Raw genomic sequence first — 17,737 nt, forward strand, 5'->3', positions numbered from 1 at the left:
GCTAACTTCCCCATCATGACATATGTGTCATGTTAACACTTAACAGTATTAAATCAGTATTTGAAGACAAGTGGATAATCTTCCTTCTCTTGGAAATTTTGTTGAATGGAACCTTTCTCTCTTAAACACATGCTACTAAGACTTAACCTTGCTGTCCCATTCAGAGGCTTTTACATGATCTGGATTATCTTCGTAGAGCATGCTCTAACCATAAGGATCATTTTCCGTGCCAGGTATGTGACAGATCCTTGCATCTGTGTACAGAGGGAAGGGAAGAGAGTTGCATGGTTGGATTTTTTTTTTTTTTTTGGTCTGGGAATGTTGGGCAGGTCCTATTTTCAGCACTCCTTGACTCTCAGAGGGCCACCCACCCAGCTCTCTCAGCCTTTCTGGGAGCATGTTCTCCTCACCAAAGGAACCTATTCTATTTCTCTGGTTTGGGGGTTTCTCTTTTCTGTCATAGAAAACTCACCTGTAGGAGTCAGTGGCCAGCCCTTGTGTGGGGCTCTGGATTCTATCCCTTCTATTTGCTGGTCTACTTAAGAAAGGAACTTGTTTGATCTCTCCCCCTTCCATGAGTGGGCTTGATTTGTTTTAAACTAATCAGAAGTTAAGTGTCTAAATGTATGTTGGAATGTCTTTTGAGTAGGAGAGAGGATCTGCCTTGAGAGTTGACAGAGTTCTTCGGTGACATTAATTATAAGTGAAACAGTTGATGGAGAATTATAAAACATCATAAGAATAAGGGCAAGAGATGTTTTATGTAGTCTTTAAACCAGTGGCTTGCAACTGTCCCCTCTCACCCCACAAACCACCTGGAAGATGCCAGTGCACTCAACTGGTATACTGACTAGAAGTTTGAAAGTGATTTTGATAACCTCTTCCTCTTTCAAGACTCAGTCTTTTATGCATACACCCACCAGGGGCTTGCAGTAGAGAAATGATCAGAATCACAGAGGATTATTCATGACTCAGTAAATGTTTATTAAGTGTCTGTCCCAGACAAGGCAGTATGTTAAGGGGTCCTGGCCCAGTAGGAGAGAGAAGCATCTATATAAGTATTAAGCACCACTATCATAAATAATAAAAGGTAGGAAGTGCATATTCCTGGGGGTCAGAGGAAGAACTGAGTAATTCCGAGGCAATCATCTAAGAATTTTTTTGCTGACAACACTTGCCTCCAAGGCTCTGTTGAGGCCCGGAGTAGCAGGTTGATTTGCCCAGTGAAGTAAGTGTGCAGGTGGAATGTTTGTTACACATGCACGATGGAGCTTGGACTGGTGGCTCACCAACCATCTGCCTGCCTTCGTTGCTCCACTGTTCCTTCTCCCAGGCTCAGAAACTCAGCTCTCCAACCCCTTCTCTTTTTTTCCATTTATGTCCAGTTAGTTACCGAAATTCTGGCTTTTTAAAGCACTCTGTACCATGGGCTTTTTGTCATCAGTGCCGTCTACCAACTTTGTCTAAATTCAAATCAGCACGAGCCTGGGGCACAGCCCTTGCCCTCCAGAGGTTCCTGGGTTCAGGTTCAGACCCGGGCTCTTGCACACTTGTGTGGAACTGGGGCGAGACATGAACTTCACCTAGCCATGGTCCCCTAATCTTCAAATTGGAGGTTATAACAGCACCATGCAGTAAGTACTATTATGAAGATTATGTATAGTTGTATATATGTTTATATATATACTTGTTTAGCACATTGTCTGAAACATATAAAGTACTTAACAAACATTGGCTTTTAAAGAAATCATAATCTCAGACCAATTTCCCTGAAGGTCCTCTTTCCCCTCTTATCCAATTTAATCCTGTCATTTGTTCCAGATTAACTAGAGGTGGGATAGAAAATTGCTTATAATAGTCTTATGTCTGTTCCTGTTGCATTAAGTATAACTGTTTTTTGGGGCTACACATTTCCTTTGAGGAATAGTTCAAGTTTTGCCTTTTCAGTGGAGTTCTTCCTGAGAGTATGTGATCTCTTTCATAATTTCTTTTGCACCCATTGCCATATAGTCTTATCCACTATTTTTTGTTACATATTTTACTCACAAACCTCTTGAACGGAGTCAGTAAGTTTTTCTCAGTTTGAACCTTTTAGTGCTACCGTCTGAACATGAAATAATGTATAAATCCCAATAGGAAGTGAGGTTTACCCTAAAACTCTATTTCTATCGTCATGTTAGAGACTTCCTGAGGCTCTCATGTTACAGATGGTCTCTCAGTTGCGCTACTTTGAGCACCAACATCAGGTGGAGGTACTTTGTTTTGAAACCACTTCTGTTAATCCTAGTTTGGGGTTCTTGTAAAGATTAACTAACTGAATTGCACTTTTTCTAAGGCAAAGAAATTTAATCCTAGCTGGGTAATTATTTGTTGAGGTTTGACATTTCAAAGACAAGTGATGGATATTATTGTGAAGCACTCTAAAAATTAAAAAAATCTCTTCAGAAAGCAATGAAGTCTAGGGTAGGTGCAAGGGTAGTTCAGTGGTAGAATTCTCACCTGCTCTGTGGAAGACCTGGATTCGATTCCTAATCCATGCACTTCCCAAAAAAGAAACAAAAATTCAACAAATGGTGCTGCAATAAATGGGATACTCTCATGGAAACATAATGAAATGTCACCCCGCCATCCAGCATACAAAAAAAAAAGCAATAAAATGTGAGGTTTAGTTGAATAAATATGGATACACAGGGCAAATATTTTAAACTGCCCTGGCTTTACATAACTACATTCTTATGATCTGGGAGGAAAGTGTTCAGTGGTGGCATCGTATGCAACTTTGGAAAATGCTTCATTTTAGATAACTTAAATGAAGGGCAAAAATATGAAGTTATGTCATAGAAAATCGTATTTGAGGGCCCAAAAGTGACTTTAGAGATGCCTAAGACACTGTTTGATGATGCTTATTCAAAGACTTTTACTAAAGTGCTCATGAAATTTGTATAGAACCCCCCCCCCAATATTTCTGAAGTAATTTATTTTGTCGTGTGACTTCTATGTGTAGCTGAACGAATAAAGAAACTATAAGTAGACATTTGGACATTTCAGGCACATCCCTAAAAGTTTGTGTGTTCAAGGTTGATGTCATTTTGTTTGGTATCTCCTTATTTTGGGGGGCATATATGGTAGTTGGGGCCTGTGGGCAATATGAACAGGTGAGGTATGGCCCTAACCCCACTGGTTAAAAATTAATATAGCTTTACACTTGCTTTTCAAAGCTTTGTGTCCCGTTCTTTCTCTGATAAATATGGGAGTGATGGACAGGGAACAGTTTGAACATAGAATTATTCAACTTTACTCAGATATTTTAGTAAATCGAGTTTATAAAAACGGGACAGCTCTGCTTTGTTTCTCTTTTTAAGATCTTCTTGGAAATTGCATTGGTGAGTTTCAGGATCACTAGTGAAAATTGAGTTCAAGGTTTTATTATGTTTAGTTGGAAAGCCCCTGTGCTGTGTGTGGGAAAGATGAATTCCCTGTGGAACCTCTTGCTTTTTGCACGTGGGATCGCATATTTACTCAAGGGGTCTTTCTCCTTGTCATGCTCGACGGCGACCACCATTGGGCCTTCTGTGTCATAAGTGGTTTGACAGCGACCTCTGCTTTCCTCTGTGATTGGGAGATTGGCATCTCTGTGGAGCTTCTGTACATTCTCCCTCTAGGGCTAACCTGACTGCTCTTTTGGTTCAAAAGGCGATAGTTTAAGCAAATCTAGCTTTGGGGAATTTGCCAGCCAAGGTTAAGGAGCATGAATCCAAAGGATTTGGAGTGGCATATTGAAAGAGCAGCAAATGGCCTGGCTGCTGCTCTCTTGTTCCTCCCGAAGCCTGAGCTTTGCCTGGCCAATCCAGGACAAAGGCAGAGCTTTCAGCCTTCTGTAAATACCCTATTGTACAAGGGGAGGAGGTGGCACAAGGAATGGCAGCATCTTGCCAACTTGGCTTGCTGTTTTAAGGAAAGATGTCAGGATTTCTTAATTTGCTGCTGCCAGGGCAAGGGTGCTATTTATGTGGGATTGTTTGAAGCCTGCATTCCTAGTGAAATATTCCATCAAACTGCTATTATTCAGCTTGCTGAAAGCTTGAGGAACTTTACAAGGCGAGAAACAACCAGCTCGGCTGTTTGGGGCTTATAAACGACATGAAGAAAGTAAAATGCTAACGTGAGTATAAGTTAGCAGAATTGCAGGGGTTGTGTGTGATAGTGTGTGTGCGTGTGTGCATGTGTGTGACCTTAGGAAACGTATCCTTGTGACTCTCCTCTGGCCCCGAACCACTTTTTTCATGTGGAGCAAAACAGTGAGCTGAACTTTTGTGTACAGTGGGCTTTGAGCCCACATGCTGGGTGACCAGGATAATTAGAATAAATGCTAGCGTTTATATGATACATCAAGAATTTGAGATCAGTTCCAGAAGCTGTGTGCTCACAGTACGACTGAGTGTTCTTGCTGGAAGGACCCTTAGAAATCACCTGGTCTTTTAATCTGGGGTGGGCTGAAGGGGATGTGAGCCCCAAATGCAAATAATATATGATGTTCTCTGTGAAGAGGGTGTGTGATCCAGCAGAAGTTAAGAATTGTTTGTGTGGGGTAAAAAACATGAGTTTCGAGTCAGGTTGGTGCTCAGGCTTGACAGACATCTTGGGGTAGTCGTTTATGTCTCTGGCCTTGATTTCCCCATCTGTGAAAGAACCTGTTTCATCGTGGTGTTCAGATAAGATGCAGGATTTGAAAGGCATTGCGAAACACCAAATAAATGTTGATTTTGTTATTAGCTATTCTGTCCAGACTTTGGGCAGACAGGTACCGGGACTGAGGTTTTCTGACCATCATGCAGTCCAGTTTTAATTGCCTTGCTGCATCTGATTCTACCCAGGTCTATTTAAAGGTGCCAACTCCCTGGTTGCTTCACACTGGGCTTATGCCAGATTTCCATTGTAATGTGCTTTGTCATTCTGTGGTTTTAAACTCTAACTTTATAGAAAATTCAAAAGACCCAACTGAGCAAACCCACTTATTGTAACTGTAGGGAGGAAGGATAAACTGTAGGGAGGAAGGAGTAGCTGTAGAGGAAGGAGAAGCTTGCTATCAATAAACTTGTGTGTTCCCCATAGAGAAGCCCTGGCTTCTTAGCTTTTAAGCCGATTGAATTATATTCTTAGCATACAGAAGTAAGATTTATATGCCTGGGCTATAAACTTCCTGAGACAATGATGTGGAAATCTGCCTTTGAAAGGATAAAAAAAAGTATTCCAATTAGACCACCATTGATATAAGAATAAAAGTCTGTTTTGTTTTGAACATTTATTAGTAAATGCATGAGTCTTGATATTTCTTACAAACCTGTTAGGACTGAGTCTTAAAGTGTGGTGTCTGTGTTCACCTCCAGCATTTAAATATCTTTTACTTTGAATGCAGGTTGGCCTCCATTTTTTTTTTCTTTTTAAAAAACAGCGCTATTGAGATAAAAATCACAACCTATAACACTCACCTTTTTATTTTTTATTTTTTTATTAATAAAACCAGTCAACATACAATATGAACATTCTTTTTTTATCACATAGTTGTATATTCATCATCATGATCATTTCTTAGAACTTTTGCATCAATTCGGAAAATGAAATAAAAAGAAAACTGAAAAAAAATTCATACATACCATACCCCTTACCCCTCCCATTCATTGATCACTAGCATTTCAATCTACTAAATTTATTTTGACATTTGTTCCCCCTATTATTTATTTATTTTTAATCCATATGTTTTACTCATCTGTCCATAAGGTAGATAAAAGAAGCATCAGACACAAGATTTTCACAATCACACAGTCACATTGCGAAAGCTTTATCGTTATACAATCATCTTCAAGAAACATGGCTACTGGAACACAGCTCTACATTTCAGGCAGTTCCCTCCAGCCTCCCTGTTACACCTTAACTAAAAAGGTGATGTCTATTTAATGCGTAAGAATAACCTCCAGGATAACCTCTCGACTCTGTTTGGAATCTCTCAGCCATTGACACTTTGTCTCATTTCACTCTTCCCCCTTTTGGTGGAGAAGGTTTTCTCAATCCCTTGGTTCTGAGTCCCAGCTCATTCTAGGATTTCTGTTCCACTTTGCCAGGAAGGTCCACACTCCTGGAGTCATGTCCCACGTAGACATGGGGAGGGCAGTGAGTTTGCTTATGTTGGCTGAGAGAGAGAGGCCACATCTGAGCAATAAAAGAGGTTCTCTTGGGGGTGATTCTTAGGCCTAATTTTAAGTAGGCTTAGCCTATCCTTTGTGGGTTTAAGTGTAATATGAACAAACCCCAAGACTGGGGGCTCAGCCTATTGCTTTGGTTGTCCCCACTGCTTGTGAGAATATCAAGAATTCTCTACTTGGGGAAGTTGAATTTTCCCCCTTTCTCACCATTCCCCCAAGGAGATTTTAGGCCTCCATTTTTAAATACCTTGTGTACTTTCTCCTTAATAGCAGCTAAATATTACTATCATGTTTAAGAGTTGTTCTTTACATGGATCTCAATGAGATGAGTTGTTTTAGTTCCTTATAGCTTTTCTAAATAGACTGTAGTTTTCCTTTGTGCCACATTAACCGGTTTGTTTAGTTAAGTTGGCTTGTAATTTGTTATCTGGCTGCCAGCTAAGAGGCATGAATTAAACTACTGTAGCTTGTCATTATCACACCAACGATAGGAATTTGACTGAACTTAAAGCCATAACTATTACAGATTAGTATCTAATAAAATGTTCTATATGGGTGCTACTAAATCTAGAATTAAAAAAAGTATTTTTCTTTCCTAGATTTATTAAATTTAGTATCATGGTGTCTCTAGCTTGGCTACTGCTAAAGCTATTAAAATAGAAAAATTAGTAACCTACTTTTGGCTGTATCTGTTTAAAGAGGGATGCAGAAAACAATTATTTAAAATTCTTGCACAGAAATGTGATTCTGTTGAACAGTCCCTATAAATTTGCACAATCTAGGCTTTACGGAAATGACTAACAGTAACTGGGGAAAGAAGAGAGAAGAGCATAGTAGTGTGCCTGTGTGTGTGTGTGTGTGTGTGTGTGTGTGTATGTGTGTAGTTTATTTATATTTGGAGTGCCATGGGGTAACAAATCATTCTATATAAGAGGGAATGATTTGAGAAGAAGGTGAGTTTGCACATTACGTCTAGAAGGTCGCTCTGCATTTGTAGCGTGACAGTACTGTTTCTGAATCTGACTGCTCCATGCCAGCAGGACCTGGGCTTGCATTGTCTGCTCATCCTTAAAGTCAGAGCGTAAGCATCAGTTGGTCAGAGATCACTGGATCTTAAAGGTGATAACTTACTACCCCTTGTAGATATTGCTTGTTTAATTTTTTCTCTCCCCTCTAGCCCAGTCTGAGCCCACATCCCTATCATTAACACTTACCCCTGGCTCCTCACTTTGTGCCCTGGTATACACTAGGTGGTCAGATATGTAAAATGACTGCAATAGCCCATTTCCTATGAATTCATCCAGAGTACATCTGCTGTGACTATGCTATTGGCAATATGTTTCTCTCTTGGTCTGTTGTGTGTTGGTTAGACATACCACCCAACATCTGATCATTCATTTCAGTGGTTTTTAAAAGTATGCCATTGTCTCTTCTTATTGGGAAACTGAGCAGAAAGAAAACAGTGTCTTGTTTACAAAGCTGGCACTGGCAGTGACACTAACTGATGCCTGTCCCTGCCCAGGGGTGGAGCAGTGGGGTGACTTTGCTTCCGGCTCCCCATTGGCCCATCCTCCACCCTCTGTTCCCCTGGGAAGTCAAGTATGGACTTTGTCTGCTAGTTACCTTTAGCCCAGTGGGCAGAGGCATGGGCCTCAGCATGTGACTCAGTGCCCTGAGAGACCTTGGCAGGCCCGGTAAAGGCCCGCTGAGCTCCTCTGACCCCACCCCACCCTCCCAGCACTTTTCTGTTTCTGCAGAAGCATATTACCTAGCAGTCAACCGCTGATGGCACAGATGGTGAGTGGTTTTGAAGAGCCAGTGCTTTCTTTCCAGGTTTAAACATGAAGAAACTTGCTTCTCTGTCCCTTGTTTGTTGTCAAGTTAAAACCTCGAAATTCCCTGTGCTTGTGTGCATGTGAATGTGTGTTCACACTTACACGGAGCCCTTGTAGCACAAGATTGTATGAGCTAGGCACATATATTATGTTGGCTCCTATAATTTTGATGGACAGTAAAAATTTTTAACTTAATATTCTGCTAGATTTCAAACAGAGGATTTTTGTATTTGAAAAAAGAAAAATGTTTTCAGTTTTGTGACCTAACTGTTAAAAAGAGCTATAGTAAGTACCACACCAATACCATCTGAACTTATAATGTTAGCAATTGTTATATTGCCAAAGAATTTCTGAGAAAAGTTTTTCAGATTATTTATTCTTATTTCCTTCCCTTTACTGCCAAACAAACTTTAGGGCACAGTTATTCATCAGTAATTTTCTATTATTTATTAGTTTTTATACAGATCTATAATGTATGAATTGTACCATTCAGTTTGGGGCTTTAATATAATCTAATTTTCTTCTGTGTTTTGGCTTCTTCATGAAAGGTTTAGGAGGCAAAAGGGTGAGAAAGAAGAAAGGTGCACCTGGAAATTTAAAGTCGGGGGGGGGGGGGTTTATTTCTGCACTCCTGGGCAGAACTCACCTAACCCAAGATGGTGGGAGGTGAGTGCGCACGTGGGCTTTGGCACAGGCAGCTTTTAAGGATGGAGGTTAGGTGATGTTCGGAAGGGGCAGTTCATTAGTTCCTGAAGTCAGGTTGGGAGGGGCGACACAGCCTCCGCAGCTCCAGTTGCAGTGCCCTTCCCGTTCCCCCGACCCAACACTTCATTTTGTCATAAACTCTTTGTAGGCAAATAGCACTTTTTACTGCCTTTGTCCTTTATTGTTCTGCACCCAGGACTAATCACAGAGTATTGGTAGAGTAAATAATAATTATACCTAACATTTACTGGACACTTTCTGGTGGTTGGCACCATTCCAAGCTCTTTAGGTGAATCATTTAGTTCTATGAGTAGGTACTGTTTTCATAATCATTTTTAGATGATCTGAGGTACAGAGAGGTGATGTTTAATTTGCCCCAAATCATACTGCTAATAAGCTGAGGAGGCAGGGTTTGGCTTCAGAATCTGGGATCTTAAATATTTTATGTACTCTCTCTCAGATACAACACTTTAATCTCTATATAGATATTTGGTAATTGATAAAAAATTTGTATGTCAATTTAGTTTTTTTTTTTTTTTTTAGGTATAATATCTAGGGAAACATAAAAGAAAATGATTTTTATCAGAATAGTCACCTGCTGGTTTCCCAGCATTTGTATTACTGCTTTTGTGATGCAAAGAGGATGGGGAAAGGAAGAGGCACAGTGAAATTTAGATCAACCTGATTTACCAGTTGGATAACTTGTTCTGTGATTTGTTGAGAGAGATGAAAACTGATGGCTCTACAGAGGTGTTTGGGCTTGGTGCCCCTCCTCACTCTTATACCCATTAACTTTGATTAGGATAATTTTTAGGTGGAAGAGAATAGAGACATCAGGGGAGCAACTGGAAATTTATTTCACTTGTTTCAGCATTTTATGGCATGAATTCTTCGCAAATGAAATCTTTTAAATGCGGTTAATTACGGCCTTCCATGAGATAACAGAGAAATAGAACTAAAGTGAATTCCTAAAATGTTTTAGGAAAAGGAAATCGGGCAGCCAGGAAAAAGCAACGGCCGGGGCCATTAGACTGTGGCGAGCCAGCCACCGGGTGAGATGGTTGGCCTTGGGGAACTCTAGAGGAGCTCGTCCCCTCTCTGGAATAACTACATTTTTTCTCCCCCCAGCAGAATTCCGCGTAAGGACCTACCTACCCAGGACGATGCAAGCGCACGAGCTGTTCCGCTATCTGCGGATGCCGGAGCTGGTCGACTTCCGCCAGTACGTCCGCACCCTGCCAACCAACACGCTCATGGGCTTCGGCGCCTTTGCAGCCCTCACCACTTTCTGGTACGCCACGAGGCCCAGAGCCCTGAAGCCGCCGTGCGACCTGTCCATGCAGTCGGTGGAAGTGCGGGTGAGTGGGGCGCGGCTGCGCTCCCCGCGGCTAAGGTCCGCGGAGCGCAGCGCCGCCGGAGAACACAGCGACCACGGTCAGAGCGCAGTGTTTCCGTCTGAGGACACTTTGTACTCAGAAATGCGCTCCACAAACCCAGCTCGGGGCCAGTAAGTGGAGGTGGAGACCAAAGTATAGGACAGAGGTGTTGTCGGTTGGTGTCTGTCACTGTCTCGCTGAGGTTCGTTCCAGAGATCCCAGTGTGGTAGGTCCACGAGTCCCTGCCCTCACAGGGGAGAGAGCTGTTACATGTGACAGAAGGAAGGATTTATCTTGTGGCATAACTGATACCTAGAGCATATTCCCAAGCTGTTAAAAAAAAGGGGGATAAATGGCTTAAAATGTAGAATGTACGGGACCTAGAGTTAGACAGAAGCTAGAGAGGGGGAAGCAGTTACCTAAAATGTATAGAGTTTTTATGAGGTTGAAATTCAGTGTTTGGGAATGGATAGAGGAGGTGAGGTCAGCTCGTTATTGGGATTATAAGTAATAGTGCCATATTGTAGGTGAATTTCATTGAAAGGGGTTGTTTAAATCATATATCACTGATTAATCCTACAAATATAAATAAGGTCTTGTACGAACTACTATAAATGTATGACATTTGTACAAAGAGTTAATAATGAAGTAGGATATGGGGAAAAATTACTGCAAACTACGGACCGTAGTTAACAGGAATGCCTTAATATTCTTTTGTCAGCAGTAACTGGTGTACCACAGCAATTCTAGGAGCCAGTAATGGGGGGATAAGGGATATGGGGTGTTTTAAGTTTTCCTTTTTTTGTGTCTGTTATTTATTTATTTATTTTAGAACAGTAAAAATGGAATAAAACTGAGTGTGATGATTATACAACCAAGTGATGATACTGTGAAACACTGATTTTGTGCTTTGGAATATATGGTATGTGAAAATAACTCAATAAAATCTGCAGATTTAAAAAAAAATGAAGGAGAAGCTAAAGGAAGGAATATTTCTCTTGACAGTTGAATCAACTTTTGAATCAAGTGTTTTTTAAATTTTTATGTATTTATTTATGTATCATTTATTTATTTGTTTTTTGTGCATGGTCAGGGAATCGAACCCGGGTCTCCCACATGTAAGGCAAGCATTCTACCACTCTACCACCTGTGTACCCTGTATTAATTTTTATTTAAAAATTATTTTGCTAGATGCAAAAAGATTGGAAGCAAGCTGTATTTCAAAATAGGGAAATGTTTAATGTATTTTCATATACTGTAAAAAAAGAAAGAAAAGAACTGTGGGGTTTCAGTGGGGATAAGGCTAGACAGGAACTTGATAGAACAACATGGCTACAGAGTTTAAGATGTTAGATGAAGAAAGGGGCATTTAGGAGGCTTCTGAGGTTGAGTTGATGAATGTCTTGGTTGTATATAACTCAGGCAAACTAAACATTATCCCCTCACAGTTCAGAAAATTAAACCAGAATGTAGGAGCCATAATTAGGTCTTAATAGGTGTAGTGGCATAGAGAAACCTTAAAACCCTTTCAGAAAGATCCATTCTTGGTGCCTCAGCTCCACCTGCCTTTCCTTCTTATTGTTTCCAAGGTTAGTGAAAAATAGGATGGGTAGAAGGAAAGAAGCAGCGAAGTTTTCACTGCTCCTTTGTCTCTACACCTGGTCTTTGCTTGATAGTTGCTTGCTTTCTTCTACCTGAGTTAGAATTAATTTTTGGAGTTTATTCTTTTCAACACGTGCACAGGAGAACAAAGGTATTGTGACATGCATACTCAGCTTGCTTACTGCTTTATAAATATAGGGGTGAGAGGTCTTCCCACTTTTTCCTGGGCTCATTCCCACAAGGAGAGTGTGTGTGCCCTTCCAAATAAAGACCTGGCCTGATGAATAACTTTTTGTTATTTATCGTGTTTTAATTCTTTGTTTTGTTTTAGCCAATCTCTTGGACTCATTAATGTGAAAATGTCAATAAATGTAAAAGTTATGTCAGTCTACTTCATAGCAAATTTAAAAGTGTAGCAACTGAACTACTGTTGTACTTAACTGTTGTGGAAAGTTGGCTGTGTATGGTTTTTCTGTGCATGGTTTTTCCATTTAGAAGGTAAAGATAACAGTATGCCACCTTAACAAATTTCCTGTTAGTAATGAGCAGAACTTAACATTTTCTAATAGTTGTCTGTGAGATTTGGGCATTCCCTCTCTTCTGGCAGAGCACCCCATGTATCATTACCAGAGCATTGCCATTGCTATGACAAGAGTAGTTGGCAAATGTAGAGTGAAGGCATTTTTAATTTAGCAGTAACTTAAAAAAAAAAAAAAAGCCTAAATGAGAAGTGATGGCGCCACTTACTATGTGATTTTTAAGTCCCAGCTTAGCATAAAGTCATTAAGTCTTATTAACATAACTCTACATGTTCTCTGTAGAACAGTTTAAAACTATAGCTAGGCAAAAAAAAAAAAATTAAGATCACTCATAATTTTACCACTTGTAGCCTCAATTTTCTTCTTTGCTTATAGAAACAGTTGCAGCTCTGATTTTCAGAATTTGTTGTTCTTAGCAGTAGATACTGAATTTGCTTTGCCTTAAAAAAAATATTTTAGAATTTCATATATATAAGATTAACTCTGAAGTTATGGTACTTGATAGTGAGAGATCCTCACTTTCATCGGGCCAGCATTGTCATAAAGACTGCAGTGACAGAGAGATGGCCTTCATTCATTTCATTAAGTACCAAACAGAAGCCTGTATATCTGGCATTGTCCTAGAGGCTCATAACCTAAATAAAGTGTTATCACTTTGCCCCTACCTTGCTAACAAGCAAACACCATTTACCAGCCCCTACTCTCACCTCCACCACCCTCACAGTCTTACACACACAATTTCTACCAGGTTGTTCTTTCAGGTAAAATTTACATAGGTCGTAAAAAATGAGGAATTCACACCTTTTGGTTTGGCTGCATCTCATTACTACCCACAATGGCTATTTCCCAGCTATACCTTTTTAGAGCAGCAGCAGGGAGGTTTTTTTGGTTTGGTTCTGTTTTGTTATTTTGTGAGTTATGGCTTCTAAATTCCTTTTAAAAATTGGGATAGTGTTGTAGTTTCCTAGGCTGCTTAAAGCAGATAGTATGAAATGGGTTGACTTAAACAATGGAAATTTATCAGCTTACAGTTTTGAGGCTGTGAAAATGTCCAAATCAAGGCATCATCAAAGAGATGCTTTCTTCCTGAAGACCAGCTGCCAGCAATCCTTGGCTCCTCTGCCACAGAGCAAGCCACGTGGCGGTGTCAGCTGATCTCTGATTTCAGCTCCTTGCTTCCCTGGCTTTCTTTTCCCTGTATTCATTCTCTTATAAAGGACTCCAGTAATAGGATTAAGAACCGTCCTGAAAGAGGTGGGTCACACCTTAACTGAAGTAGCCTCATCAAGATGTCCTGCTTACAATGGGTTTACATCTGTAGGAATGGATTAAATTTAAGAACATGTATTTCTGGGGTACATACAGTTTCAAACTACCGCAGGTGATAAAGCAGATGTTAGCACTCAGTCTATAGATCTGTGCAGGAAGGGCAGTGAAGACTCTGAAACTTCTTTCTTACATTCTTGAGCTTGGTTTTATCATGACCCTATTTAGAGAGCTGTGTCCCCGGGTCTGCCGTTATAGCTCATCATTCTGCCTCAGTGACTTGATGGCTGGTCTTTTCCTCTATGGGGGAGAATTTCTAACTGCTGAAGGTTTTTTTTTTTTTAATATTTTTATTGACAGAATAACATACAAACACAAACATTCTTAACATACGAACATTCCATACTTAGTGTATAATCAGTGGCTCACAATATCATCACATAGTTGTATATTCATCACTATGATCATTTTAAAGTCTTTTTTTTTCTAAGATTTTTGCTACTGCTGCTCTATAGCTTTGAGCAGTAGATGGAAGCAAGTTTTATTTTTGTTTGTTTATTTTTTTAAATCAGTTTTCACAAGTAATATGAAAGCTTTCCAGTTTGTCTCAGCCTGTTCTCTGCAATTGAGGTATTTTTTGTGCCCCTAGGGGAGGCAGTCTTTACTGGACTGACCTGCACCCCTTTGGGATTGGTCAGGGCCCCAATCTTGGGGGTTACAATTAAGAGGGGGTAGGAGGCATGTTGTTGCTGGAAGGGGCCAGAGAGGCAGAGAACTGTGCAGGGGCTAGACCTGGCTTCTTGGCTTATGTCAGACTGCCTTGAGCAAGTACACCTGGCTTCTCAGACCTTCAGCTCCTCATCTGGGGAACAGAACTGAGAGTGTTTCCCCCTCCTCGGGGTTATTGAGAGGACCCAAGGAGATATATACAGCATGTCTGCTTGGCCTATCATAAGTGTTCAGTATTGTTAATTTTCTTCCTTACAGCTATTCCTTTTTATTCTTCATATTCTATACATGAGAAAACTGAGTCCAGAGAGATGAAATGAAGTCATACATTAGTGGAAAATCTAGAACTTTTGTTCTACCCTATTCATTACATTAGTTGAAAATTGTTTTATAACTAGGGTTCTAAGAATGGGGAGGATATTCGTAAGGATAACAAAGAAAGTACGATTTGTCCAGATAAATTTAGAGCTTTGAACTCAAGGGCAGGCACTTCTGAAAAAGGATATGTGGCACCTGAACCTGAAGGTAGATCCCAGTAATGGAAGGGAAAGGTGGAAAGGGATCAAGTAAGATCAGAAATGGAGTCCCATGATTCTGCAGGCAGGTTGGATAAAGGATCAAAAATTCCTGGCAGGTGAGAAGGGCAAAGAATGGACAGGGGTATAGAGCTGTCAGAACATGGGCAGGTCCCGGAGCAGCAGCAAAAGCTGATTTCTGGTGCGTTTCTGCCCTCCCTTCACCTACCACTACTGCACCAGGTCAGGCATAGCTTGGGTCAGAGCTTGGTGCTGCTGGGCTTGTGGACCCACAAGTCAATTCAAATTGTTAGGCCATAAACCATCACAAAGTCTAGCTGAGATCATCATGATTGTTGCAGGAGGCAGTAGAAAGAGTGTGTGGACTGTTCTAATTGATAAATGATTTGGTATGGGCATCACCGTGGCTTACTTGGTTCTAGTGTGGGCATGTCTTTTCCTATGCAAAACCAGTTCCTTGATTATAACTCATCTCCAGATAGTTGACTTAATCCCACATCAGAATGATCTGACCTTTTAGGGTTAGCCCTGACTGGATGGTCATTTTGCAGGAAAGATTGAAATGTATGGTCCACATGTTGGGATATTTATGGCAAGTGACCGTCTTTAGCTTTTTAACCTGGTGCTCCAGAAAGTCTCATATGGAGGGTGCAATGCTCTGGATTTTGTTTTCTATCAGTCACAAGAATGGTTGTCAGCTATGTATTCATTGAGCATCTGCTGCGTGATGTGCCCGGTGCCAGGGCAGAGAAGGCTGCTGTCATGGAGCCTACAGGCCACGGGAAGTGCTTTTTAGGACTCCTGTCCATGTAGAAGATGGTAGCAATCCTTAAACTAAGAGTAATGCAAGCATCTCGTTTTCATGCCATAACACTAGAACTGGGGTTCATTCTCTGGTAAGAACCTGAAAAAAGCAACCTGAATTCAAAAATATCCAGCCCATGGAAGAAGCAAAGCTCAATAAAGAGCATGCCTTTTTTTTGAAAAGTATTCTTATTGAGAAATATTCACACATGTACAGTCCAACCATAGTATACAATGAGTGGCTCACAATACCATAACATAGTTGTGTATCCTTCACCATGATCTTTTTTTTTAGGACATTTGCATCATTACAGAAAAAGAAATAAAAAGAACTTGTATATTCCATACCCTGTACCTCTACCTCTCATTGACCCCAGTATTTCAGTCTACTCAATTTTTACCCTTTGTCTCCCCCTATTATTTATTTTTTTCCTCATCTGTTCATACCCTGGATAAAAGGAGCATCAGACACAAGGTTTTCACAATCGCATAGTCACATTGTAAAAGCTATATAGTTAATACGGTCTTCTTCAAGAATCAAGGCTACTGGAATACAGCTCAACAGTTTCAGGTACTTCCCTCTAGCCACTCTTAATACATCATCAACTAAAAAGGGATATCTATATAATGCATAAGAATAACCTCCAGGATAACCTCCCAGCTCTGTTGGAAACCTCTCAGCCACTGAAACTTTGTCTCATTTCTCTCTTCCCTTTTTTTGGTCAAGAAGACTTCCAGTGATGCTGGGTCCTGGCTCATCCCTGGGAGTCCTGTCCCACATTGCCAGGGAGATTTACACCCCAGGGAGTCATGTTCCATATCGAGGGGAGGACAGTGAGTTCACTTGCTGAGTTGGCTTACAGAGAGAGGCCACATCTGTGCAATAAAAGGGGTTCAAAGAGCATATGATTTTGAAGTTCAGAAGTCACATAATCTCTGGAGGCTTTTGCAGTGTCATGGCTTGCACAGACGGTTCTCCCAGAGGTTCCAGCTCACGTGCACACTTTATAAGAACTTAGTCCTTAGCCTGCATTTGGAGGGTATGTGGGGAGCATAATCCTGAGTAGGCTCTTCTCATATCACTCGTTTCCACGTAGTCATAGTTCCTGAAGTGTGCTTTTAAAGGGCCACTTGCAAACTGGCATACTAATATTTACAAGAAAAGAGAGCAGGGTCATTGAGTTATAAATTTTTTAGCTTTTTTTTTTCCCATTTTATATGAGCATATTTATTCTTTTTCCATGTGGGGATTTATTATTTGTACAGATGCATAGGAATGATTCCCTTTTTTTTTTTCAACATATTAAAAATATACATTAACCACAAAAAGTACCTAGTCTGACTAGAATGAAAATGAACATGGCATTTTGAAAATATCAGTAAACAGAAGACACCAACATCTATAAATTATGACAGGTATTTCTCACTTTTGACAAAATAAGTTCTGTTTTTACATTAATACTTTATTATCAGCTTCTATGTTAGATCCTCCAACTTTATTTACATTTACTATGAAATTTTTAGGTTCAGAGGCTATAAAAACTCAATTTAGAGGTTATAAAGACCAGAGCTTAAGTAGGAAATAGGATTTCCAACTAAAATTTGAACAGAAATAATCATAAAGATTAGAGAATATGAAAATGTTTAAAGTGAAATATCTGGCCCATAAATAATTCATGACCCAATAATGTTGTACAGAATATCAAAGAAAAGACCACATAAGGTAGAAGAAGAGCCCCATAAAATCAAACTGGCTTTTCCCCCATTCAAGTTTATCTGAAGATCTAAAGACGATTTTTTATTATGTTTTTTTATGAAGACACACTTCAGACTTTGGGATAAAATATGAGGGGAGGTCTTGTGGTAATGACGGTGGGGACTCAGTGTGGCAGTGTCCTTCTGGACTTGAACGGCTGGGGCTGGGGCTGGCTCTGAATGGAGAAACTTTTGTGGGATTGTGTGGGATCAACCATTGCTTGTGAGGCAGACATTTTAAGGTCGAGCCCTGAGTGGGAGCTGCTAGGGAAGGGCAGGGGAGAAGGTTGTCCAGGAAGGGCAGTTGGGGTCAACTGGTGGCATCATTCGTTCTCGCTGGCGTTGGATGAACCACTTTGAACCAAGGGGGAGTCAGAGGCAAGAGCTAAG

At 40.4% G+C, this 17,737-nt stretch overlaps 1 protein-coding gene across 8 annotated transcripts in view; it reads left to right on the forward strand.

Moving 5' to 3' along the window:
• The window catches only part of ACSL1 (acyl-CoA synthetase long chain family member 1), a 97,973-nt gene that overhangs the window by 17,701 nt on the left and 62,535 nt on the right, over positions 1–17,737 (forward strand). For 5 of the 8 annotated variants that reach the window (XM_077144530.1, XM_077144522.1, XM_077144524.1 and 2 more), the window contains exon 2: positions 9,872–10,098. In XM_077144530.1, coding sequence (XP_077000645.1) covers positions 9,904–10,098 — 195 coding nt within the window. In that variant the 5' untranslated portion in view covers positions 9,872–9,903. Of the gene's footprint in view, positions 1–3,888; positions 4,163–7,917; positions 7,998–9,868; positions 10,099–17,737 lie in introns of those variants that run through there. The other 3 variants (XM_077144525.1, XM_077144527.1, XM_077144523.1) reach the window with 3 other exon arrangements.

The sequence above is a fragment of the Tamandua tetradactyla genome, chromosome 26 (genome assembly GCF_023851605.1).
Source record: "Tamandua tetradactyla isolate mTamTet1 chromosome 26, mTamTet1.pri, whole genome shotgun sequence".
Lineage (NCBI taxonomy): Eukaryota > Metazoa > Chordata > Mammalia > Pilosa > Myrmecophagidae > Tamandua > Tamandua tetradactyla.